Raw genomic sequence first — 27695 nt, forward strand, 5'->3', positions numbered from 1 at the left:
ACAAAGGTCTCAACTTCAATATGTTTATCTGTAAACTGGGGATAAAAAATCCCTCCTCCAAAACTGTTGTGAGGAATAATTGGAATATCTGAGATAACCGTGGTAAAGGTATTGCACGGTACTTGGCCCACAGCACTTTTATTTCCTTTGTCAGTTAATTTCTCCCTTCTCCAAACCGGAGTTTCAATCCAGATGGGTGACCTTGTGCAAGTCACTAACCCCCCGCCCGTGGGGCTCGGTGGATTCTCTGTAAAATTACAAAGTTGGCTTCTGATCTCCAAGCACGCATCCACCACCGAAATGGGACTCTGAAGTGTATACTTTCTTCCCCCGAGACTAATGGTACGGTCCCTAAGCAGCTCCTCACCCCCCTGTCGTGGACCTTGGTACAGGCCCAGGGGGCCCCAGGCGGCCTCTCCGGGCTGCCCTTGCCCCCTGCCGAGTTCCGGGCCGTCCCTGCGCAAGCTGATTGGCTGGAGCAGTGCCCGGGCTGCGCGGCTATAGGTGAGCCTGGGAGGGGCGGGCGGAGCGGGCTGGAGGCCCGCCCCCTCCCCCCTGGGTCGGACACTGAGCGGAGCCGCGGGCGGGAGGCCTGACGGACCGACGGACGGACAGGAACGACGGCAGGCGAGCAAGATGGCGCAGACTCAGGGCACCCGGAGGAAAGTCTGTTACTACTACGACGGTGAGCACGGTCCTCGCGGCGGGGGCGGGGCCTGGCCGGGCCGAATCCGGGAGCGGGAGGCTGAGGAGACCTGAGTGGGGAGGCTGGGAGAAGCGAGGCGTTGGGGAAAGGCTGAGAGGAGGCTGAGGGGGAACGGAGGTCGGGGCTGCGGGTGGAGGCTGAGAGGAAAGGAGGTCGAGACTCAGGGAGGAGCTGAGAGGATGGAAGTCTGGGCTGAGGGAGGAGGCTGAGAGGAATGAGGTCGGGTTGGGGAAGGAGGTCGAGACTGAGGGAAGAGGCGCGAGGAAAAGAGACTGAGGCTGCGGGAGGAGGATGAGAGGAGGTCGGGCCTGAGATAGGAGACTCGGAGGAATGCAAAGGGGTTGAAACTGAGGGAAGAGTGTGAGGCCGAGGCGCTTGGGGAAGTCTGAGGTAATATTGGTGGGGAACTCTGAAGTCTGATGGGAGCGTTTGAGTGGGACTCCTAGAGGGGAGGCTGAGTCTGAGGAGGGAGACAGAACATGATGGGGAAGGTTGCAGGGGTATGTTTTTCTCCTGAGACTACCAAGGTCTTTTACTGCCCCTGTCCTGCCTCCTTGGGAAGAGTCCTTCAGGAAGCACCAACTAGTGGTCACCACTGCCCCTCTCCTAGTCTCCGAGCAGGGCCTGCAGTTGCTACTGGGACATGGAGCCCCTGGGAGGTTGGAAGGAGAATGATGCTACTTATTCATGTAACAAGAGTCTATCCAGCAGCTTACTCTGAATTCGGTAGCATGTGCTGGAGCGGCGGGAGGGGCGGGGCGGGGCGGGGCGGGGGGCGGGGGCGGGGGGGAGAGAAGAGGTGATCAAGTCACTTCTCCAGCTCGGTTTGGAGGGGGAGATAGTGACAGAGAATTGCTCCCCAGTGTCTTGCTGGGATAAAGGAACTCTCAGAGTATTATAGGGGCACCCAGCCCAGACCCAGGAGTGAGGGAGAGAGGTGCCATCTCAGTTAGGACCTGAAGAACAGGAGTTATGAGCCTGGCACAGGGAAGGCAGAGGACAGCACGGTTAGAGATGGAAGAGAGGACGGCACATTTGAAAACCAGCAGCTTTCTATACTTGTGCAGTATGCCTGAGACATAGATTTGAGGGCAGAGAGCAGGGGTCAGGGAAAGGTTGCAAGGGATGAGGCTGGAGAAGTAAATGGGGATCTGAGCATGAAGGGCTGGGCATACTATCCTAAGGAAGTTGTACTTTATTCTAAGGGCACTTGTGAATCATTGAAGTTTTATGCAAGTTAGTGACATCATCAGATTGATGCTTAGAGCTATCACTCTGGGACAGAAATTAAATTCATGAATGTTGGGGTAAGGAAGAACACAGGAGCCCAAGTTTCTGGTTTGGGCAGTTTGATGCTGAGTGTTTGGAGATCGTGTCAGTTGATAACTTTGGGTTTTTTTGGTAGGCTTTTTGCTTATTTGTTTGTTTGTTTTCTTGTGGATATGTCTGGGGAATATCCAAGAAGAGGGTGTCCAGTAAGCAATAGACCATTCTGGTCTGTAGTTTAGAAGACAGACATGAAAAGAGAGATTTTTGGTAGTCATCAGCATACAGATGGGAATTTTATTATAGAGGAATTTCATTATATGCACTCACCCAAGAAGTTGTATAGGGTGAAAAGAGAAGAGGATCCAGGGTGGAATTCTAAGGAAGTGTACTGAGGAAAAGACTAGTGTCTTTCATGCTCTGTACTCCCCTGTAGGCATTTGTCACTTGTATTGGAATTGCCCATTTACTTGTTCATACCTTTTACAGATAGTAAATGCCTAGGGGAAAGGGAACATGTCTTATCTACCTCTGAATGCTCAACCCTCAGAACAGTGCTAGCTCCTGGTAGGCTGTCAGTAAAGATATAGAGGGAATGGTCCAAGATGTAAGTGAACCAGAAAGTGTTGGGTTACAGTAGCCCAAAGAGGGAGGGAGTGGCCAAGCGTGGGCAAGAACTGTTTTCTGTGCAGGGTTTGGAATTGAAGAAGTGAGTGAAGAGGAGACATCAGGTTGAAACCTTTTTAATAAAGCTTGTCCTGGGCAGAGACAGAGTTGTTGATAAAGGGGAGATAGAATGGTTGAGAGTTGAGCATATTCAAATTCTTAGGGAAAAGAGTCAGGGAGAAGGAGAGGTTGAAGATATTAGAGAGGCTAGTAATGATGGAGTTTCCTGAGGAGATCAGGTGAGATGGACACCAGAGCACAGGTGGGGACACTAGCCTTCAAGAGGAAGTTCCTTCTTGATAAGTAGGTAGAAAAAGTTCTAATGCAGTTAAGTTTGAGGGGGTTTTCAAGATAAAGTAGGTTAATTTTTTTTTTCCTGAGAGTGGGGGAGGTCAGTTGGTAGAGTAGGAATCTTGAAGAGAGATAACTGTTAAATAGCTGCTGTGAAAGAGGGAGGTAGAAAAATAAATTTGGAAAGATTGCTGGGCAGTGGTGAGGGCGCGTTTGAGGCTGGATCTTATGACTTCGTAGCCATGTTAGTTTGCAGTTTTGTGATCTCCACAGTCTTAGTTTAAAAAGAGAAAAAGGGGAAAGAACCAGTTTTTAGAGAAGAGAAACGTCTTACTTTTTAAGACAGTGTGAGTTTGCAGTGAGGTCACTAGCTTGGAACTCAGATTTGGCTCTGCTGCTCAGAAGCTTTGCAGTATTGGGTAAGTCACTTTACCTTTCTAGCCTCAGGTCACTTCCATAAAATTAAAAAACAACAACAACACTATGAAAACTGTGGGAAAAGCTCTTTTAAAGTTTAAAAGTAGTACCTAAATACCAGTTATTTCTTTTAAAGTCTCTCAGCAACCTAATTAAAAACTGTTAAGAGGATGGTGTCTCTGGGCCCCACCCTCAGGTACTCCCTTAACCATCTAGATAAGGTATCTTAGTTCCTCAAGTCTAAGTCTTCGCTGGATCCAAACTTGATAGGCAAGGGAGTTGCTAGGGGTCAAGGCCCATGCCAGACTTGGGTAAGCAGGAATCCAATTATATAGCATGATTAGGGCCATGTGACTACTGACTGCCCAACAAATTGGATTTGCATCAGTCAATGCCTTGAGAATCTGCTCTACCCATCCCCATGGCTGATAAGGGACCCTGGGAACAACTTTCTGCTTTCCTTCCTTGCTACTGCATCTCAAAATCTGTGTCTGTGTGGAACACGGATCCCTATTGAATGCTGTACTGTGGCTGTTTAGAAGTTTCCCATTATCCCAGACCTTGTCTATGACAGAGAGACTTGGAGTGTGGCTTGGATGCTGTTGGTGGCATTCCCCACAGTGCATTGCTCTCTGAAATGAAACCTGTGTCTGGTACCACCAACCCACAATGGATAAGAGTTTGGGACCTTGTTTTCAGTGGTGCTGAAAAATCTGCCTCATCCTGATGGACTCCTTAGGAAGAATCTTTGGGTGTGCAGTTCACTAGATTTTGGAATATTGTTACAGAAACTGTCTACTAAGTAGACTCACAGAGCCCTCTAGGTTAAGTGCAAACTGAAGTAGGTACCTGACATACTAGATTCGGAGTCAGGAGAGTTGACACCCAAATCACTCATTGATTGTGTGATCTTGTGCAGGCACTTAACTTTTCTGAGTCTGAGTTCAACTCTTTGAATCTTTATTGAGCCTCTGTGATATACAGAGCATATTTGTCCTTGCCTTGAAGGAGCACCTAGTCTTGTGGAGATATAAATAGGTATGTCAATAATTCAGATACAAAGCAAAATGAATTAAGTGCTAAATAAATTGCACACAGAGGAAAAGACCATTATTCTAATTAGGAATATGTTTGGAGCTTGAGCTGGGCTTTGTAGTATGAGGATCATCAGAGAAGGAAGGACATTCCAGGTCAAAGGAACAGTATGAACTAAGGATATTTGATGAAGGGGAATGCCATGTTTAGGATGCTGACAATAATCTAGTGTGTTTAGAGCAGATATTGGCAAACTTTCTGTAAAAGGCCAGATAGTAAATATTTTAGACTTTTCATGCCATATGGATGGGTTTCTGTAGCAATTATTTAACTACTGAACTCTGCTATTATAATGTGAAAGCAGCTGTAGGCAATATATAAACTCATGTTCATGGCTGTGTGCCAATAAAATATTATTTGAAAAAAACAGGCAGCCAGTTATATTTGGTCCAAGGGCTATAATAGTTTGCCTGCTCCTAGCTAGCGGAGGGGGAGAGAGAGAGAGGGAGACACTTGTGGAGAGTGGTGATGGTAGGTAACAAGAGATGAAGCTGGAAAAGTATATTAAGAAAGTCCTTGAATGCCAGGTTACTGAAGTTGTTCTTTATTTTTCATCCTGTAGGGGATGGGAGGGCCATTAAGGATTTTTGAGCAGGAGAGTAATGTTATCAAAGCAGTGTATTAGGGGAATAACTGGTGACAGTGTGGCCAATAGTTTGAATTGAAGGCAGAGGGACCATTGCTGTAAATGAAGAAAGAGTAGTTTTCTGTTCTATAAAATGGCAATAAAACTCTCTGTCTACTTTACAGGGTTATTGTGAGAATCCAGTAAGAAAATGAATGTTAAGTGTCATGGGCAAGAGGTGAACTGTGGCTTATAATAATTCTGAGTATTGATGGTTATTTTTCTTTATTTAAAATATGTTTTTATTGATTTCACAGAGAGGAAGAGAGCGGGAGAGAGAGAAACATTGATGATGAGAGAAAAACATGGATCTGCTGCCTCCTGCACTCCCCCTACTGGGGATTGAACCCAAAATCCGGGCAAGTACCCTGACTGGGAATCAAACTGTGACCTCCTGGTTCATGGGATGGTATTCAACCAGTTGAGCCAAACTGGCCGGGCTGATGGTTATTTTTCTATTGTGGGAGTGGATTTCTTGGAGATACAGTACCACCTCCCAAGTAGCTTTAGAATGAGTCCCTCACACTCTCTAGTAGTGCCTGTGGGTCATGGGGGAAGAAACTGGGCTAGACTGACATTTGTAAGTGTTGACTTCTCCAGGGTTCCCTGCCCCCCCCCCTTTTTTTTTTCCATTTGGAATTATCCCTCCTCAAGGTGGGTAAGAATCTTAAAGACTAGAATGAACCAGAAAGAAAGTTTATTGGAAAGATTCCTGGGTTCTCCTGGGAATGTGTGTCTGTATCACTGAAACTGTCACTCTTTCTTCTTCAGGGGATGTTGGAAATTACTATTATGGACAAGGCCACCCAATGAAACCTCACCGAATCCGCATGACTCATAATTTGCTACTTAACTATGGTCTCTACCGAAAAATGGAAATCTATGTGAGTTACTGGGAGCTCTGCCCCTCCCTAATCTCATCAGCACTGATTCCCTATATGTCATTCATTATCTTATTTTCTTAAATGCCCATTCATCAGATGTGTTGTACTACAGTGTGTACCTGCAACAATTTAAAAATGCATAAGCTCTGGCCAGTGTTCTCAGTGATTAGAGCACCGGCCTGTGCACCAAAGAGTCTCAGGTTTGATTCTTGGTCAAGGGCACATACCTGGGTTTCAGGTTCAAGCCCTGGCCCTGTCAGGGTTTATGCAGAAGGCAACCAATCAATGTATCTCTCTCACATCGATGATTCTCTCTCTGTGTCTCTCCCCCTCCCTTCCACTCTATCTAAAAGTTAATGGAAAAATATTCTCAGGTAAGGATTAACAACAACAACAAAAAGTACAAGTTGCGCCCTGACCAGTGTGGCTCAGTTGGTTGGGCGTCATCCTGTGCACTGAGAGGTTGCTGATTCCATTCCCAGTCAGGGCTCACGCCCAAATTGTGGGCTCAATCCCCACTACCGTGTTTCCCCGAAAATAAGACAGTGTCTTATATTAATTTCTGCCCCCAAAGACACGCTAGGTCTTATTTTCAGGGGATGTCTTATTTTTCCATGAAGAAGAATACGGTACACATTTATTGTTAAATGAAAATAAAGGAAATTTATTACCTGTATACGGTACGGTAGTACGGTAGTTGTCAACACAAACCAGACAAACTGTGAATCTTACAGTATCAAGAATTTACTCATTTATTCAATGACAATCATGTCATCATCTTCTGGAACATCATCATAACAATCCAATTCCTGAATTTCCTGGTGAATTTCTTGTGACTCCATTTCTTTCAGAATCAGTGGACCAAATCTCTCATGTTTAGCAATAGCACTGTCTTTAAATGAGTACTTCTTGTCAAGGTAGCCTGCTCGCAGTGCATTTGCAATGCAACTGTCAGTGATTTTCTCCCATGAATTCTTCACCCAAGTCACAACTTCTTGCAGTTTAGGTTTCACAAAGTTTCCACGCTGATTTCTCTCCATTCTATTTTCAATGTAGTCATTAATTTCCATGCGCAAATTGTCTTTGAATGGCTTGTTTATTGCAATATCAAGAGTCTGGAGATAGGCCGTCATTCCTGCGGGAATCATTATCTGATCTATTTTTCTTTCGTGAAGAAATGTCTTCATGTCTTTAGCGTGGTGAGTGCTGGCTGCATCCCAGACTAGCAGACCTCTTTGGCTCCCTCGCATAACAAGCGGCAGCATTAAATCAACCCACTTCCTTATAACTGCTTGTGTGGCCCAGGCTTTTTCAGTTTCAAGAATAAAAACGCCCAAAACACGTTCAATCTTTTCCTTCTTGCCCTTAGAAATGATTAAAGGTGGGATTTTAGTGCCATCCAGACTAATTGCCAAAATACAGGAAACACGTGCACTTTCGTAAGCAGTGGAGGGAATGTACGCTAAGGAGGCACCCCGCTGTTCAATTGTTGTTTGAGATGATTGGCCCATAAACACTGCAATTTCATCCATAGCAATCATGTTGGAAAGATTGTATTTAGAGAAGTCAGCATCATCAATAAAGGACTTGAATGCAAGCGCTCGCTTAATAACTTGAGTATCTTCCAACCTAAACAATGTTGTAGATCTTCTTAAAGACAGTTCACTTCGCTGAAGGAAATTATCCAGCCAGTGTTGTGATGCTTTGAAGTCTTCGGGGGCTATGTCAAACTGTGGTGCCATTGCAAGGGCAAATTCTTGAATCTGAGCCCTATTCACAACCAAAGCCTTTGCTTTCCTGTCAACAACCCATTCACAGATCAGGTCTTCCAGCTCGGAAAATAATGGTTGTCGACCTGATCCACACTTGCGCTTTTTAGCATTTCCCTTGTCCACTTGTTCAATGAGGTTACCATACTCTGCTTGCCATTTTCGGACCAATCGGATACTCAACATCTTCTCTTTGCAGAAAGCAGTAAGATTTTGGCCCCAAGAGTCTTCCACGATTCCTTTCTTGTACTCCACGGAGTAGCTTTTTCTTTTTGCGCTCATTTCTAGGGGTAAAAAAAAAAGGAATTGGGGTATCAAGGTGGGGGGAGGGGGATCACTCAAAATGACACAGGTGGTGCCGAAACTGGTTTGGCTCAGTGGATAGAGCGTTGGCCTGCGGACTGAGGGGTGCTGGGTTCGATTCCGGTCAAGGGCATGTACCTTGGTTGCGGGCACATCCCCAGTGGGGCGTTTGCAGGAGGCAGCTGATCAATGTTTCTCTCTCATCAATGTTTCTAGCTCTCTATCCCTCTCCCTTCCTCTCTGTAAAAAATCAATAAAATATATTAAAAAAAAAAATGACACGGGGGATCAGAGGGGGGAATCAAAATGGCACAGGAGAATCAGAGGGGGGATTATCATTTTAGTAACCCCTTTTGATCCTCCTGTGTCATTTTGATTGCCCCCTCTGATCCTCCTGTGTCATTTTAAGTGATCCCCCTCCCCCCACCCCTGTGCCACTGAACACCTTCACCAGACATCCCCCCTACCCCTTTATCAGACAATTACCCCCTGGGGCCTGCCTAGGGACTGTCACTGGGCTTGCTGGGGCCTGGATCTGGGCTGGAGCAGGGTCTGCCACTGACTGAGAACCTTCAGTCATCATGAAGGCGGCCGCGAGCATCAGGTAGTGTCACCAGAGACAGACCAGCACTCATCACCTTCGCCGCGTCCCGTCCGCTCTAATCCTCCTGTTCTTCTACACGCATCTGCGAAAGTCTCCTTCTCTCTCCCGCCCCGCGCTCACCGCTCACTCCGACCTCCGCTCCGCCTCCACACAGTAGTGACGTCAGCACTCCGCGTAACATCACTGGTTGCTAGACGCCAGTCGGGGCGGCCCTAGTGACCAGTTTACGGTAAATTAATTTTCATTCTGAGACAGAGCCTGGGGCCTTATTTTCGGGGGATGCCTTATATTTCACTCAGAAGGAAACCTGCGAGTAGGTCTTATTTTCGGAGGATGTATTATTTTTGGGGAAACACGGTAGGAAGTGTGCAGGAGGCAGTCAATCAGTGTGTTATGCTCTCAGGTCGATATTTCTCTCTTCTCCCTCTCTCTCTAAAAATATATAAACTATTTTTTAAAAAGTACAAGATGTAGAGATAAGGAGCAGTGAAGGAATAAGGGAGCCTTGGGATATTTCCTAGAGGTGATATCTGAGCAGAGTTTAAAGATTGAGTAGAATCTTAGAATCTAGCCTGGAATTCAGAAGGGGACTGGCATTCTAGGCCAAGGGAAGAACATATACAAAAAGATAGAGAGGTGCCCTAACTGGTTTGGCTCAGCGGATAGAGCGTCGGCCTGCGGACTGAAGGGTCCCAGGTTTGATTCCGGTCAAGGGCATGTATCTTGGTTGCGGGCACATCCCCAGTGGGGAGTGTGCAGGAGGCAGCTAATCGATGTTTCTCTCTCATTGATGTTTCTAGCTCTCTCTCCCTTCCTCTCTGTAAAAAATCAATAAAATATATTAAAAAAAAAAAAAAAGATAGAGAGGTAAGAACAATATGGGTGCGTTTGGGGAAAATATAAGTAGTTCAGTGTTCAGGTATTGTGGTAAATGTTCACAGGAGTGAGGGGAGCTAGAGCTGAAGAGGTCAGCAAGAATTGGATGTGCTGTACTAGCAGCTCTGATGGGTCAGAGTAAAAAAACCCAATGCCTAAAACGGTTATAGGGATTTTTGAACTAGCTCCAAGTCTCTAGTTACTAAAGAGTATATACTATCTAACCTCTTGAACCAGCTCCTGCTGATCTCTGCTCCATCTTCCAGTTTTTAAAACTTAAACAATACATCTGTGGACCAAATTTGATCCAAAGGTTTCCAGTTTGAACCTTATCTGGAGGTAGTGAAGAAAAAGTGAATGATTTTATTTTTTTTTATTATTTTTAAAAAAATATATATTTTATTGATTTTTTACAGAGAGGAAGGAAGAGGGATAGAGAGTTAGAAACATCGATGAGAGAGAAACATCGATCAGCTGCCTCCTGCACACCTCTTACTGGGGATGTGCCCGCAACCAAGTTACGTGCCCTTGACAGGAATCGAACCTGGGACCCTTCAGTCCGCAGGCCAACGCTCTATCCACTGAGCCAAACCGGTTTTGGCAAAGTGAATGATTTTACATGAAAGAGATAGGAATAGGCATGCATTTTAGTATCACAGGGGCCATTTATAGGCTGTTGCAAAGGTCCAAGTGAGAAAATCAAGAGGATCTAGGGGCCCATGTTGCCTTATGGTTAGAGCATAAGAGTCTGTTAAAGTGTTCTGGGCAGCTTAAGTAACCTAGCAACAGCAGTATCCTTCCTCACCATTCCAGAGAATGAAAGGGATAACTTTTCCTTTCCAGATGGTCCTGTTATGTCTCTAAGATCCTATAGAGATAGCTGGGGAAGCCAGAGGGAAGGTAGATAGGAGGAGGTCAGATCTTGGGACCAGAGAGATTTTTCAGGTGTGAAAGGCAGCTGGGAATGAAAAACATAAGAAGTAGCAAGGTTTTTAGGCACTCTGGAGAGCAGACTAGCATTTAGATAAAGAGGATACCTGATTGTGGAATAGTAAGCACCAGGAGCTTCCAGAGCTGCCTATTGCACATCTACACCATGCTAATCTGGCCCCAACTTGCCTTCTTTCTTTCCTCTCCCCACTTAGCCCTCCAAATCAGCCAGACCAGATTCTGCATCTTTCCACACCATCCTAACTGGGAGGATTATTTACTGTGCCCACCCATATCTTACTCATCTTCAAGAGTCACCTCAAGTCCTCATTCAACATATTTTTGTTGAGTACTGTCATACCCCAGGGACTATATTAACCTCCATGAGAGATATTGAGAAATTAAAAAATGGATTCTGTCTTCAAGTGAGAGGAAAAATAAACTAATATTTATTGATGATTGCTGGTGCCTGGCCATGGTACCTGTTATTTAGTGTATTAATTATAACAACCCTAACTTATAGATCAGAAAACAAGCTCAAAGAAGATTATTAATTAACATGTTCAAAGTTACATAGCTATTAATAAATGAGTTGAGACTCCAACCCATATCTCTCTAATTCCAGTGTCTGTTTCTGTCCATTTGTCCTTTTTCCTTCCTAAACAACCTTTTAACAAGAGGTCTAGAGCTAAATGGTCTCTAGACCATTTGGCAATGTCATCAGGGACTCAGGCTTACTTTATCCTTCTGCTCAGCCATCCTTAGCTTATGTGATTTTATCATGTTTTTTTGCCTTGATGGCTGTCTCCAAGTATTATGTCTTCATGTAACAGAATCCAAAATGGAAGGGAACAGGGTAAATGGATCACTGTCCCCACCCCACTCTCTTCTTTTTATTAAAGAGGAAAACCCTCTACAGAGATTTCCCACCAGATTTCCCCTTAAATCTCATTGGGTCATTTGCCATCCTTAGACCATTTACCAGGGATTGGCTTAGGCTAATCACATTTGATCCCTGTGGCTGGGTACATTAACAACCAACCAAATTGAGATATGTTACCAAGGAAGAAGAGAATGGCTCTTTGGAAAGCAACCAACTGTGGCTGTCATAGAAAATAATAATACTTTATTGAAAATTATGTAATATTAGGGGCCCAGTGCACGAATTCATGCACCTTGAAAGGAACTGTGGGCTTCGAGGCTGTGATGAGCACAGGGGTGGGTCTCGGCCCATCTTCTGTACCCCCGCCCAGCCCCTTCCACCACAGCCCCTGGCCCCCTGTCTGCCAGCAGCCCCATTCCTGCCGCCACCGCTCCCATGGGCTGACAGCACCGAGCAATCGGGGCCAGTAGCAGGTGCGAGGGGTGGCTCCAGCGCCGGCTGCAGTTGCAAGCGGGGCTGGCGCTGGCAGTGGGTGCAAGCAGTGGCTCCGGCACCAGTAGCGGGTGCAAGTGGGACCATTGCTGGCAGCAAGTGTGGGAGGTGGCTGCCAGCCCCGATCGCCCCTTAGGAGCAGGGGGAGGTGGAGAAGCCCTGAGGGGTGATCGGGGCCAGCACCAGCAGCAGGTGCAAGCGCCAGGCGGGACCACAGCACATGGGAGAAAAGAATTTTCAATAACCACCAGAGGCTCGCCCCATGACAGCAACTGGTACCCTGTCTTGGTCTGGTGCCCCCACTCATCTACTCCACCATCCCACCGTGGCCGATGCCCACCATGTTCAGCGCATGCCTCCTGGTGGTCAGCGCATGTCATAGCACCCGGTTCGGTTGTTCCACCGTTTGGTCTATTTGCATATTAGGGTTTTATATATATAGATGTGTGGTATTCTTACTCTAAACTTCTAAAGCAAAACCTCAGTGTTATTTCTTCTTCCGAAATCTATATCTTGTGTGTGTTTTTTGTTAATCCTCACCCGAGGATATTTTTCCCATTAATTTTTAGATAGAGTGGAAGGGATGGGGAGAGACAGAGAGAGAGAAACATCGATGTGAGAGAGACACATCGATTGGTTGCCTTCTGCATGTACCCTGACCTGGGCTGGGGATTGAGCTTGCAACTGAGGTACATGCCCTTGACTGGAATCGAACCCCTGACCCTTCAGTCTGCAGGCCGATGTTTTAACCACTGAGCAACCAGTTAGGGCTAAACCTTATTCTCTTTAATGTGATCTTTTTCTTTCTCTGGCCCTACCTTTTCATTGAGAGTGCATCTTTGGTCCTATTCCAACATTGTTTCTCTTCATTCATCCCTTCTGTCCTCTCCTTTCTCTGGGCTGTGATCCTAGCATTCCTTTCCCAAAGTATAGATAGCCATTTTAGTATCTTTCCTGAGATGGATGACTTTTGAGAGTCAGTCCTGAAAGATGCTCCTTAGAATTCTCATGGAAGTTTTATTACTTCTATACTTCTGTCTCTACACCTGAAAGAGACATGTTGAGGTATTTTCACACAATTTACCCGTTTGGGCCCCTTCCTCAATTCATCTCTACATCCCCACTTTTATCCAGGCACCTTCCTATTTACATACAAAAGTCCTATTCTCTTCCTTGCCTCAGATGCTAATTTTATATATTCCTAGGCTTCTTATTCATCACCTTCTGTTCTTTTGTTCTGTTTTTAAAAAATCCTATCTAATAAAAGAGTAATATGCAAATTGACCATCACTCCAACACACAATATGGTTGCCCCCATGTGGTCAAAGATGGCTGCCCTCATGTGGACACAAGATGCCTGCCACAAGATGGCCAGGAAGGGAGGGCAGTTGGGAGGGACCAGGCCTGCAAGGGAGGGCAGTTGTGGGTGACGGGGCCAGCAGGGGAGGGCAGTTGTGGGTGACGGGGCCAGCAGGGGAGGGCAGTTGTGGGTGACCAGGCCAGCAGAGGAGGGAAGTTGGGGGCGACTTGGCCTGCAGGGAAGGGCAGTTGGGGCGGGCCCAGGCCTGCAGGGGAGAGCACTTGGGGGGGACCAGGCCTGCAGGGGAGGGCAGTTGGGGTGACCAGGCCTGCAGGGGAGGGCAGTTAGGGATGACCAGGCCTGCATGGGAGGGCATTTAGAGGCAAACAAGCTGGCAGGGGAGCAGTTAGGCATCAATCAGGCTGGCAGGGGAGTGGTTAGGGGGTGATCAGGCTGGCCGGCAGAAGCGGTTAGGGGCAATCAGGAAGGCAGGCAGGCGAGCAGTTGGGAGCCAGCAGTCCTGGATTGTGAAAGGGATATCCGACTGCCCGTTTAGGCCTGATCCCACCAGGATAGAGCCTAAACAGGAAGTCGGACATCCCTCGAGGGGTCCCAGATTGAAGAGGGTGCAGGCTGGGCTGAGGGACACACTTCCCCTCTGCCCCTTGTGCACAAATTTCGTGCAGTGGGCCTTTAGTGTTTTTATAAAATATTGTAGATATGAAATAATTTTTAAAAAATATATGTAAGGTATAAAAAAATCACATTGTAATTAATACTACTTACTTTAAGAAAAGGGCCTGGCCGGTGTGGCTTAGTGGTTGAGGGTCAACCTATGAACCAGGAGGTCACGGTTGATTCCAGGTCAGGGCACATGCCCAGGTTGCAGGCTTGATCCCCAGTAGGGGGCGTGCAGGAGGCAGCCGATCAATGATCCTCTCTCATCATTGATGTTTCTCTCCCTCTCCCTTCCTCTCTGAAATCAATAAGAAAAAAAAAAAAAAATATATATATATATATATATATATATATTTAAAAACAAACACAAAACACCTAAGTATTTGGAGCCAAGCCTTGCTTCTTTCACTGTGGGTGTTTTTTAATAAAACTGTATCTGTCTTTCAGTCTTATATTTCTCATAATATTTAGCAAGAATTAAATGAGACTCAGAGAATTAAAGAAGCCAGACCTCTGGGTTTCCTAATCCAACTTCCTAGTTTGTAACCTTGGGTGTATTACTTAACCTCTCTGCTTTAGTTTCCTTACTGCAAGTGAGGATGATAATAGTATAAACTTTAACCATTTGTATTCCATAAGCGTCTATAGACGCAAGCAGCGGACCTTTTTTTAATTAAGTTCAAAATATCATGGCAGTTAACTGGTTAAAAGGTGGTTGTAAGGCCCGGTTGGTGTGTTTCAGTGGTTAAGTATGACCCAAGAACTAGGAGGTCACAGTTCTAGTATTCCCAGTCAGGGCACATGCCTGGGTTTCGAGCTCGATCCCCAGTAGGGGGCGTGCAGGACGTTTCTAATCAATTAAAAAATAAATTAAATAAAAGGTGGTTGTAAGGATCATATGAGATAGCATATAAAGTGTCTATGATAAAAGTATTGGTAATTAGAAAAGAAGAGGGTCATCTTTGAAGATCTGCCTTGAAGGGATGAGGGGAAGAGAATTTTTAAAAGGGGGAGGAAGAATCAGAATGATGTCCCATCTATTTCAATTATTAGTCACCCCTTCTTTTTTAAAAAATATATTTGTATTGATTTCAGAGAGCAAGGGAGAGGCAGAGAGTAACATCAGTGATGAGAAAGAATCAATGCTGCCTCCTGCACGCCCCCTACTGGGGATTGAGCCCTCAACCCGTGCATGTGTCCTTGACGGGAATTAAACCTGGGACCCCTTAGTCCACTGGCCAATGCTCTATCCACTGAGCTAACCAGCTAGGGCTAGTCACCCCTTATTGAATTTTTGGAGCCATTTGGCCCATAATTATAAATTGTTATATTTAATATTAAAAAGAAGTAATAATTTAAGTGCTTCATAATTTATAAAGAGATTTAACAATCTCATTCAATTCTCACAACTTCCGTGTAAAGTAGATGTTGTTATCCCTAAATAGTAAATAAGGAAATTGAGGCTCAAGAGGTAGACTTGCCAAAGCAACAGAGGTTGAGTTGCATCTGGGTCTTCTGATACTGAGTCTCCTTTGATAATCTTATTTGCTTAATTAGATTTCAAGTTTCTCAAGGCCTAAATCTAATCAGTAATTTCTTTTTATCCTTTATAGCACTTCTAGCCCAATGCTGGGCAGATATTAGTGTTCAAACTAGACTGAGTGAAGACTAGCATATAAAGAATAACATGCCCTTTCTCCTCTCTGCCCTCTAGCGTCCTCACAAAGCCAATGCTGAGGAGATGACCAAGTACCACAGCGATGATTACATAAAATTCTTGCGCTCCATCCGCCCAGATAACATGTCTGAATACAGCAAGCAGATGCAGAGATGTAAGTCCCTTCTGTTTGCTTCCTATGTTCAAGCCCCCAGTTGGATCTCCCTTTCAATTGGAGGGGGCCACCCTGCTTTCCTTTGTTCCTCCCATTCAGCTGACACCTGATTTCCCTTGCTTCCCAAGGGTGCTAAAGTGCTTCTTTTTTCTCTTCTGGTTTTCCTTGTTTCTGATTGTAAGGAAGAGAGATTGAACCTCGTCCAGTTAGATTCACAACATTTTGCCAAGAAAACTAGTTGTTGTAATGGAAAAAGCACTGACCTGGGAGGGGGGATAAAAGATACAGGTCCCAGCTGTGACTCCTTGTTTTAAAAGTATATTTTTATTGATTTCAGAGAAGAAGGGAGAGGGAGAGAAATTCAGAAACATCAGTGATGAGAGAGAATCATCGTTTGGCTGCCTCCTGCACGTCCCCCACTGGGGATTGAGCTGGCAACACAGGGCATGTGCCCTGACTGGGAATTGAACCGTGACCTCCTGGTTCATAGGTCAATGTTCAACCACTGAGGCACCTCGACTGGGCCCAGCTCTGACTCTTAACTGACTGGGAAGTCACTTCCCTCATCTCAGATTTTTCTTTAGTAAAATGGACTGGATGTCATACAACTAACTGCTCCCACTATGTGAATTGAGAATTTAGCAGCAACTGAGGACAGACTCTGGATGATGTAATCTTTGAGTTGAGGTGATTCTCCCCTGGCCTCTTGGGACTTGAAACTCAGAACAGGTTCCATCTCAGAAGCAACACCCAATTTATAGGAATTATGGGGATTATTTTAGCTGTGGGGAGAAATATGTTCAAATTTGGGAGGAACTATCATATGTGACTTTGTTCTTATAATTTTAGAAATTCTGAGTACCTGAGATCTCAGGAAAACAATGTAACAGCATTGTCCAGAGAGGTTTTCATAGTTTATGACAGCTTATTTTCAAATATCAGGAAATCTGTGGCACTTGTTTGTTGCTACTGGCCACAGGTAGTCTGAGTCCCAAGGCAGAAAGTTATTTATTCGTTGCAATAATTGTGCAGGTAGTGATTACAGAACCACAGGGACCTTCTTTGAAGCATTGAGTTTCACAGCTCCAGGAGCTGCTGCCCTCTAAGTGAAGTGTTTGCTCTGAATTAGCAGGGTCTTGTTTCCTTTCAACGTGAGACAAATTCATTCCTTTGGCTTTAGGGGTTTCCATTACCTATTTAGACTAGTAGTGAGGCTCCACTGTTAGTAGAGAGGGCTCTCAGAGAAACAGCTTGGTGTTGAGGCAAGAAAATGAGCTTTTTAAAAAAATATATATTTTTATTGATTTCAGAGAGGAAAGGAGAGGGAGAGAGATAGAAACATCAATGAGAGAGAATCATTGATCAGCTGCCTCCTGCACGCCTCTACTGGGGTTCGAGCCTGCAACCTGGGTATGTGCCCTTGACCAGAATGGAACCTAGGACTCTTTAGTCCGCAAGCTGACTCTCTATCCACTGAGCCAAACCATCTAGGGCAGTGGTCGGCAAACCGCGGCTTGCGAGCCACATGCGGCTTGCGAGCTGTGGTTTGCCGCTCTGTTGACTAATGAGTTTGCCGACCACTGATCTAGGACAAGAAAGTTAGCTTTGATGTCTTGGTTTGAATCCCTTAGCTCTGCCACTTAGATATGTGTTCTTGAGTAAGTCTCCTAGCCTCTCTGAGCCTGTTTTTGTTTTTGTTCTGAGCCTGTTTGCCCTTCTTTAAAAAGAAGACAGTAGAGTCTCACTTATAGTGGAGGTTGGGGGCGGGTAAATTAGATAATGTATTCAAAGCACCAACTAGTATGACTTACAACTTTTGTTATTTTCAAATCTGTCAAGGCTGCCTGGCCAGCAGCTCAGTGGTGGAGTGTTGACCTATGAACCAGGAGGTCACAGTTCCATTCCTGGTCAGGGCACATGCCCAAGTTGCAGGCTCGGTCCCCCGTGTTGAGTGTTTGTTCAGGAAGCAGCTGATCAATGATTCTCTCTCATCATTGATGTTTCTATCTCGTGCTTCCTCTCCCTTCCTCTCTGAAATCAATAGATATATTTTAAATCTGTCAAGGCAGACAAAATATTAGGCCCTCCAGAGTGCATGGGTTTGGCTCTGGCTCACAGTTTTTTCAATTTTCCTGAAACCGACACTAAATTTGTGCATTCAAAAATTAAGTCTAGGATTTTTTCTCATTGAAGATGAGGAGTAGGAAGGATAAGTCTCTCTCTAAGGATTTCGAAGAACCTTATTGACTTGATTCATAGGATTATAGAGATATCATTTAGTACAGTGCTTTATGACAGGTATCTACAAAGATATCAGGGATTTAAGAACTGAGCTCTCTTTAAAATATTTACCAACACTTAACCTAGGAAATTATACCTGAAATGAATTATTTTCTTATGTCTAAAACTCCCATTTCCTCCACTGATGCTCCACATCCCGAATGGGAATGCAAGCAAAATGTTGGAAACCTAGGCAAGCCAAACCCACTGCAGGAGGAAGCAGCCAGAGGGGGAATTGGTTGCCGTGGATAAATATCCTGGCCCAGGGACCAAAGTTCCTATTGACACAGCCTCCCAGTGTTTACCCGGGAAGCTGAGGAGCGAGCCACCCACTGCACACCCCCTTATGCAGGCCACACTTTCCCCAAGCACTTGTCTTGGCAGGGCACCAGATCAGAGCACCCTTCACGTTTAGGGCAGTGCCAGAGTTGATAACTCTTATGGTTATTGCAAACCTGGAGCTTCAGCTGTGTCTCAAGAGGTTACCACAATCCAAGCTGGGCTCTCCTGCCCTCCTCATCCTAAGGGTCCTCCTCCTTAGTCTAATTTGGGAACTACTGTTGATAACAGTGGGTGGGTAACAGGAAGGCTAGGGCGAGAGAATAGGCTGTAGTCCTACCCCTGCCTCTGAATTCATATATATCATTGATGTCTCAGCAGTTTCCTTTTCTGTGAGAAGAGACTTGGAGCCATAAGGTTCCTCTCTTGCTCTGTGAGTCTACAACCTCCAGGTGTGCTTCCTGTCCTTTTCATTTGCATTATGATTTGCATGTGTTTATCATTATGTGTTAGTTTGTACTTTTAACCCTTTAGGCCTGAAATAACTTTACTCCAGTTGTCACTTGAGGGTGTAGTAGAAAGAGCACTGGACTGTGGGATTCAAGACACCTGAACTCTGATTCTGGTTCTTGCCATTGCCTGGTTGTATAATCTTGGGCAAGCCACTTCTCCGTATCTCTTTGTGTGGGGTTGATATCTGTCTTGTCTAGCTCATGGGATTGTTATGAGGATCAGATGAGATTGTATATGTGAAATTACTGGGGAAAAGCCAGAGTATATTTTCATAGGCTTTTAGGACAGGCAGGCCAATACTTGAAACTGCCTCTGCCATTTACTAGCAGTTCATCTCTCTGAGCCTGTTTCCCCATTCATAAAATGGGACCAAATTTTATCTCCTATGGTTGTGTGAGGATAGATCATATCAGGTATTGAAAGCATTTAGCATAGTGTCTGGCATGTTGCTAAATGTTCAGTGAATTCCTTGTTGGTCAGCCGGAGTGAGGTACAGTAACAAACCCATGCTGGAAGAAGAGGCTAAATTTTTCTCCTCCATGTAATGAATCAACATTTTCCAAGTTCTTACTTGCTAAATGTTTCCTCATTTAAAATTTCTGTTCATCTTCTCAACCATGGGGTAAGGTGGGATATCATTATGACTTGCTATAGATAAAGAGCCAAAGCTCAAAGAAATTAAATGATGTGACCCACTTACACAGCCAGTAAGTAGTAGAGCCTGGACTAGAACCCAAGCCTTCTGAATTCAGATTCTGTTTTTCTATCAGCTTATAAATATATAAATAAAAACTAAAGGAAATTGTGGAAACTAACCTTTCACTTATATCTTTCAAGTCAACGTTGGTGAAGACTGTCCGGTATTTGATGGCCTGTTTGAGTTCTGTCAGTTATCTACTGGTGGCTCTGTGGGTAAGGAACATACCTCCCTCCTTGAGGGCTGTGCTGGGTTGTAATAGTGAGGTCTGTCTTTTAGGTCACTGTCCCAGTAGGCTGGTCTGTGACCATATGAAATGGTAATGTGGGTTTGTTTGTTTGTTAATCCTCACCCAAGGATACCTTTTTCATTGATCTTCTAGAGAGAGTGGAAGGGGGAGAAAGAGAGGAAGGAGTAAAACATATTGATTAGTCTTCTCCTACGTGTGCCCCTACTGGGGCTATGGATCGAACCTGCAATCCAAATACATACCCTTTACCGGGAATCAAACCTGAGACCCTTCAGTCTGTGGCCCGACACTCCAACCACTGAGGCATACCAGCCAGGGTGGTCCTGTGGGTTTTTACCTTAGGTCTTTCAACTGTCCTTCTGGTTCATTCCCAGCCCAGGCTTAGTCTCTTGGTATGGTACTGACAGGTGTCCTTGACTGCTCTCTCCTACCAAGAGATCTTATATACAGGAATTCCCTGCTGATTTTATGGGATTGTTGAGATGCTATACATAAAAGCAATTTGTGAACTGCTTAGTGCTATAAAAATGGGAAGTGTCATCATTTGTGTTGTACAAAAAAGCATGGTAATTATCTTTGAGGTTAGAAATGTGCTCTAAATATTGCCCACTTTCATTAGTAACTTTTAGATTACCTCTAGAATTATTCTAACCCTTTTTCTTAACAAATATTTATTTTCTTATGCCTGTTTTCTCTCCTCCCCTCTCCCTTCCACTACCCAATGTAATCTCAGGAAACAAAGAATTGCACAGGGGGGAAAAATTGCCCACACTCACACTGTCAATGAATAACCATTGTTACCATTTTAGAGTTTGTACATCATTCTTTTTTCTGTGTATATATATCTGGACATAATATATATACATCCATATAATGCAAAAAATGTTTTGCATTATATAATATATATGATATATATAATGCAAAACTGTATATACAGTTTTGTCTCCATTTTTCACTTAATAAATCTTTAAAGTTTCTCTATCTATAGTAGATACAGCATGATTTTTATTGGCTACATGATATCCCATGTTTTGGACCTACTTCAGTTGATTCAATTGGTTGCCTCTTGTTGGATCATTTAGATTGTTTCATGTTATTTCTATTAAAATTACACTTTAACAAATGTACTAGAACACTTGAATGTGTATTTTTCTCTCACTTCTTGGACCTATTTGTATTTTGAGCCTCTGTTACCTTTGGCATCTTCACTGTGAACCATGGTAAGAAATAACATTTATATTGCAATCCACGTTGTTTGTGTACACACACTCACACACACACACACACACACTCACTCAACTCACTTAAAATCCCTTTCTCACCCTGAAGCCAGTTTTACAGAAGAGCAGTTACCTTAACTGTTATTCTGATATTTTTATTCTACTCTATTTCATTTAAGTATGTATGTATGTATATGTATGTGTATGTGTATATATATATATATATATTGGTCATGACCCACTAAACCAATTTTAAGGCATACTAAAGGGTTTACCACCTTCCGTTTAGAAAACAGTTTTTTTTAGAGTAATATCGTATTTACTGCCTGATGGGATGGGATGGGATGGAATGGGTGGGGAGGGAGAAGACTGGCTTATGAATTGTATGATACAGCTGTTGAATAGGCAAGTTCTACCTCTCACTGGTTCCCTGGGCTTCTTGGGGGAGGGAGAGAGTGGCTTGGTAATAGGCTTATGTTCTCTCTTCCCACACCCAGCAAGTGCTGTGAAACTTAATAAGCAGCAGACGGACATCGCTGTGAATTGGGCTGGGGGCCTGCACCATGCAAAGAAGTCTGAGGCATCTGGCTTCTGTTACGTCAATGATATCGTCTTGGCCATCCTGGAACTGCTAAAGTATGCCTGCCTGGCCTTTTCTTTCGGAGAAGCACCTTAGGCCAGGTTCCCACTTACCTTTCCCCCTGGGCTTGCCTCCCTAGTTTGCTTTTCTTAGCAGTGTGTTGGCTAGGATGTGTTCAGTGAGTGTCTCTGGCCATTCTCTCCTTGACGGGGTCTTGATTTGATCTGAGCCCACGGCAAGATCAGGGGCAGGCGCTGCTCAGATCCTGCCTCCAGAGTGTCCCTGTGTGGCTGGAGTTGACCCTGGCTGTAGAGTAGGAAGATCGGACTTGGTCGGCTTGGTCAGGCCTCTGGAGACACCCTGCCGCACTTCCACCTTCCTTCAGCCAGTTTCCACGTCTCTGGTGCTTAGAGATACCTGAGGGAGGCAGCCAGCTCGGTAAGCTGGGACCTGGCGCCCTTGGCGCGTCCCACTCAAAAAGAGCCCGCAGATTCCTAACCCCTTTTTAATCCTAGGTATCACCAGAGGGTGCTGTATATTGACATTGATATTCACCATGGCGATGGCGTGGAAGAGGCCTTCTATACCACAGACCGGGTCATGACTGTGTCCTTTCATAAATATGGAGAGTACTTCCCAGGAACTGGGGATCTACGGGTGAGAACTCCTTTCAGGGGCCAGTCAACTCACCCTCAGCTGCCAGCTCTCACTCTCTTATCTCATGTCACCAAAAACCACTTCCTGCCTCTTCTGCCTTTCAGAACACCATTCTCCAGCCCAAGACACCTGCCCATAGTCTCCTTTCCTCCCTTATTCTGGAGGAAGGGATGTTGGGACAGTAAAGGATTTGGGAGGGAAAGGGGTTGCCTGATTCATACATTCTTCCTGGCCACAGTTAAATCGCATTACACTATTCCCATATGGCTTGAATTTTAGGCTAGAAACATCAGGTTCTCTCCCATGGGCTAGGATTTGGGACCCTTATGAACCATCTCAGGGGAAAAATTTTTAGGTCACTTCCCTTTTGATCATCTGACTGAAAGCTATGGACTCTATCCCCAGAAAAGTACATGAAATTTTGCGTTGGATATCGAATAGTTAATAGACACCTCTGCCTAAATGAAGTCCATCCATGGACCTCTAAGAATCCTTGGAAGCTAATTCATTGAACCATTGTTATTAGTATGAATACTGTGAAATCAGCCATTTTGTCATGCCAGTTACCCTTAGGTGAAAAAAGTGGCACTAATTCAGTTGTTTGGTATGATGAGCATTAGAGTAACTGAGTATTTACTACTTTGAAGAACTCTTTTTTTCCTTCTTTGCGTCCCCACCATATATCCCTAGAGAGGAGAGGGTGGGTGGGTAGAGGAGTGAGCAGTAAAGCTCTCTTGGAGAGGAAAGGGTTGTGGCAGGTAGGTATTCTGTGACCCAGTCATGAGGCAGCTCTAACCCAACCCAAAGGTAGCGGTCTTTATGCTGTGGGATAGGATGGTTAATCTCTGGCCCCATAAACAATTTCCAGTTTGGGTACAGGCTCAGTGGTGTGTCATGAGCTGTGAGCTAGACTTGCCACTGAGGGGAATGATACTAACCACAATGTCTCTGGCCCACCTCATGGGCCCCGCTTGCCTCTTAGAACCAGCCCCCATCCTTGAACTTCTAGCTTCATTTTTCAGTTTTATTTTAATGTCCTCTTAATTAGGATATTGGGGCTGGCAAAGGCAAGTATTATGCTGTTAACTACCCGCTTCGAGATGGGATTGATGACGAGTCCTATGAGGCCATTTTCAAGCCGGTAAGTGGTTTATCCACCACCTGGGTTACAAATGGGATTGGCCTAAGGGAGGGGTAGCAAAGCGCCCCCACCATATTTCAGGAATCTCTCCCCACTGACAGGCTGGTTGGGAGATGTGCTTCAACCCTGGATTGCATGCTACGTGCTCAGTTCCGGAAACAGAATTCATCCAAATAGTTGTTGATGCCTTCTGTGATTCAGGCCCTCTGTTGGATACAAGAATACCTAAGTCATGATCTATGGCCTTAAAGACCTCACAATCTAGAGTTTGGGAGGCAGGCATATAACTAACAGTGTGTAGTCAGTACTGTTTTTGAGGGATGAACCAGAGGAGTGAGAGGCAGTCGGCTGCTTGGGCTGGGGAAAGGGTAGTCCGATGGTTTCACAGAGGTGATGACATTTGAGCTAGACTTTGAAAAATGAGTTACCCATGTAAAGAAGGACATGGAGGCCGGGTGGGAGGAGTGGCATTCAACAGAGGGAACAGTGGTGCCAATATGTAGCTGTATGTAGGCCACTATGATATGTGGGAAGAGTATCTAAGGATGTAGAAAATGTATGTTGGGGTCAGTATTTCAGAGGGAGCCTTGAATGTCATGCTGACAAAATAAATCTTCACTTGTCAGCAGCAGGGAACCATTAATAGTAACCTAATAAGGTCAGCAAACACCAAATGTGCTTGTAGTAAGGGCGGGCAGCAACAGAAGCCTGGGTTATGGTCTCTGTCCTCAGTAATGGTTCCTCACAGTATCAGGCTCCAAGTCTATAGAACCAGGTAAGTAGAGCAGATGCACCTAGGGGTCAGAAAGACTTCCTGGAGGAAGTGTTAGGTAATGAAAGAAGGAACTTGGAGCTGATACAGAAGCCATTCTAAGTTCAGTGTTAGTAGAGCTAGGAGGCTTTTGGAGATCCTGTCAGATTAGAAAACAAATTCAAAGTGGGAAAACCAGAAGCCCAGGCTGATACTTCCTTTTATCTATCACCCAGCATATGGGAGAGTGGAAAGGCACAGAAGAAAGTGCTGCACCCACTCTTTTTAGCCTAGAACAACACAGCTTTTCTTGAGGTGGTGGTGACTAGGATGTTGTCCTTTAGGTCATATCCAAAGTAATGGAGATGTTTCAACCCAGTGCGGTCGTCTTACAGTGTGGCTCTGACTCCCTGTCTGGGGATCGGTTAGGTTGTTTCAATCTGACCATCAAAGGTGAGACCAGGTAGCATAGGCCTGGGTGGGCAGGGTCCTGCTGGGTGCTCCTGTAACCCAGCACCACCTTCTTCCACCAAAGGGCATGCCAAGTGTGTGGAATTTGTGAAGAGCTTTAACCTGCCTATGCTGATGCTGGGAGGAGGTGGCTACACCATTCGTAACGTTGCCCGATGTTGGACGTATGAAACAGCTGTCGCCCTGGACACAGAGATTCCTAATGGTAAGAGCTCCAAGGCCAGGTTGGGCTGGGTAGAGCTGGAGCTCACGTGTCCTCAAGTCACAACTCCTTTCCCTTTGGCTAAATGACCTCTCCTCTTCCCATACTAGTTATTCATTCTCCTGCTTATCCTCTCGTGTTTGTCAGACCATAGTCATTCATTTCTCCTGAGTCCTTTTTGACCCTGTTCCCTCTCCCCTTTTTGGTCAACAAAATTACCACTGGTTATTTGTAGCTTTGGAATTTCTCTATATGGTAACTGGGGTAGTAAGGGAGTGCTCCCAATGAGTATTGCCTAAATTTTTGTAAACCAAGGGCTTGGGCCTTCTCATAATGACACACACACACACACACCACTGGTGCGGACATTGCAGAATGTCATTGTAAAGATTGAAGTACTATAGATACGCTTCTCACCCTATTTTGGAGGCGTTCTTCTCTTTGATAGTTGGGCTTATAGGTCCAGATAAACCCGTAAATGCTTTTCTTGGGGTCCCATGGTTTGGCCAGGTCTCATGACTCTTATCTGCTACCCCAATTAGAGCTTCCATACAACGACTACTTTGAATACTTTGGGCCAGATTTCAAACTTCACATCAGTCCTTCCAATATGACTAACCAGAACACAAATGAGTACCTGGAGAAGATCAAGTGAGTATATCCCCAGACACCTCTTGATTGAACATTCCAGGCTGTGGTTTGTCCCTAACTAGAACCCAGCCACCCTCTATACCATTGGCCATAGACAGCGACTGTTTGAGAACCTGAGAATGCTGCCCCATGCACCTGGGGTCCAAATGCAGGCGATTCCTGAGGACGCCATTCCAGAGGAGAGTGGTGATGAGGATGAGGAAGACCCTGACAAGCGCATCTCGAGTAAGACCCCGACCCAGGGTCCTGTACTTCCCTGAGTAGGCAACTCTGACTTCCTTCCACTGTTCTTGGTTTCCATTTCCCCCCAAGCTACCCACCTGTTGGGAAACCCAAGTTCAGTGCCTGAGGAGCAACTAGGGAACCTGAGTTCCCTCCACCCTTCTCTTTGTCCTCTACCCTTAGTGTCTCTCAGAGGACACTCATGAGGAAGCTTGAGCACTCCTGTTTTCAGTGTTTTCCATTGCTTCCCAGTCTGTTCCTCTGACAAACGAATTGCCTGTGAGGAAGAGTTCTCTGACTCTGATGAGGAGGGAGAAGGTGGTCGCAAGAACTCTTCCAACTTCAAAAAAGCCAAGAGAGTCAAAACTGAGGATGAAAAAGAGAAAGACCCAGAAGAGAAGAAAGGTGAGTATGGGTTGGGCAAAGATTTGGGTCTTGAGCCCCAGTCCTGGAGGATGATGGATCTATGTAGGGCACTGGGAGGAGGGAGCTGACATGGGCCCTGCCAGCTCCTGTGGGATCTTCCTCAGCTCCTTGGGCCTTTCAGTGGCTCCCAGAAGTGGCAAGGCTTACAAAGGAATGAAACTCAATTCATCATCTCCACCGGATTATTGAATCCTGCCAGGCTCCAAAGCCAGGGACATGCCTGGGCTCCCTGTGGTCAGGAGTGTGGCCCTCACATACCACCCAAGCCCTTTTCCTGGCACTTCACCCCAGTTTCCCAGGGGGCTGCCTCCTCCCACCAGGTTCAGGCTCTAGCAGGTTGGGAAACCGGTCAGACCTGTTTGTTCTCAACAGGGCTCACTGGGTAGACTTGGGATGGGCTTTTCTCTTTTTTATGTCCAGTGAGCTGTAGTGTGGGGAAGAGGTTTTTGGGTAAGTGAGGATCCCATGGGTCTTCCAGAGGGGCTGTCTTTGGCCATCCCTGCACTTTTATGTTTCAGAAGTCACAGAGGAGGAGAAAACCAAGGAGGACAAGCCAGAAGCCAAAGGGTGAGGAAGGAGCTGTCTGTCAGCCATCTCCCTGGCATTGGTGCACCAGCCCCTTTGTCCCACTACACTGAGAGGGAAGGCACAGGGACAGCTGGTCCGGCTTACAAAGGCCTCTTTCAGGCACCAGTCTGTCTCTGCAGTTCTAGGCAGAGCTAGGAAGCCCTAACCCTCAGCAGTCACCTGGGCAGCGGGGTCCTGCGAAAGTAAGTCATTGTACCCACACTTCAAGGCCTCTGGGGTGGGTTATCTCATACCAGTCTCTGTTCTCTCCACAGGATTAAAGAGGAGGTCAAATTGGCCTGAGCAGTCCTCTCCAGTTCTGGCTTGTTGCAAAGTGCCCGACCTTTCTCCTGTAACCCCTCAGATTTTATATTTTCTATTTCTGTGTATTTATATAAAAATATATTAAATATAAATATCCCCAGGGACTAGACAGGAACCAGGGCGGTGAGCCAGGGCACACGTGCTGGGCGAGCTCTTCTAATAGCTGCCCTGCCATCCTTCCCCAATTCTTAATTTTGAACCATAAAGGGTGCCAGTTCTGGGTGGAAGGGATTCTATTCTCTTAAACATCCATAGAACAAAATTCCGAAATGCCAAATTCCTGCTTAGTGGCTTTGGAAAGGTGCCCATATTGAGCATTCTAGGAATGGCTGGGTCTTCAGGAACCCCCCGTTCTTTACAGGCGCCTTAAGGTAACCTCAGCCACATTTAGATTGGTTCTGCTATACCTTCCCACTGGCCCTAAGTGAGTTAAACTCACACTATCTGACCTCTGACCCCTCTCGCTCCCCCATTCTGCAGTGGGAATTGGTAGTTTCCTTTTTGAAATACTATTTTCGGGGACTTTTTGTGTGTGTGTGAGAATCTTTGTAATAAAATGGTACATTTCTATACCCTCCTGAGCTCATCTAGCAGTATCCCTGGGTTGATTTTTATTCTACTTCCCTGCCTTTCTGGGGTCCATTAAGATCTGGGCAACACCCCAACAATAAAAGAACCCCACAAACTTACCTGTCTTCATCCCTCCCTCAAGGTTTGAGGCTAACCAATCCTTTTTAAATTTTAATTTTTAGAGAGGAAGGGGGAGAAACATTGATCGGTTGCCCCTGGCATGCACCCCAACTGGATTTGATACTTGCAACTTTTTGGTATAGTGGACTACGCTCCA

General features: G+C 45.4%; 1 protein-coding gene across 1 annotated transcript; it reads left to right on the forward strand.

Annotated features, from left to right (window-relative positions):
* The first annotated feature begins 346 nt into the window (after window positions 1-346).
* HDAC1 (histone deacetylase 1) lies at window positions 347-27531 on the forward strand. The gene is made up of 14 exons (XM_080654208.1): window positions 347-685; window positions 5838-5950; window positions 15500-15617; window positions 19527-19601; window positions 21354-21492; window positions 21952-22093; window positions 23142-23234; window positions 24330-24438; window positions 24521-24661; window positions 25201-25309; window positions 25404-25534; window positions 25784-25936; window positions 26476-26524; window positions 26800-27531. The coding sequence occupies exons 1-14, from the start codon at window positions 637-639 to the stop codon at window positions 26825-26827; spliced, it is 1449 nt and encodes a 482-aa protein (XP_080510334.1). The 5' UTR covers window positions 347-636; the 3' UTR covers window positions 26828-27531.
* Window positions 27532-27695: the final 164 nt, after the last annotated feature.

This window comes from Plecotus auritus (genome assembly GCF_963455305.1).
Source record: "Plecotus auritus genome assembly, chromosome: 2".
Lineage (NCBI taxonomy): Eukaryota > Metazoa > Chordata > Mammalia > Chiroptera > Vespertilionidae > Plecotus > Plecotus auritus.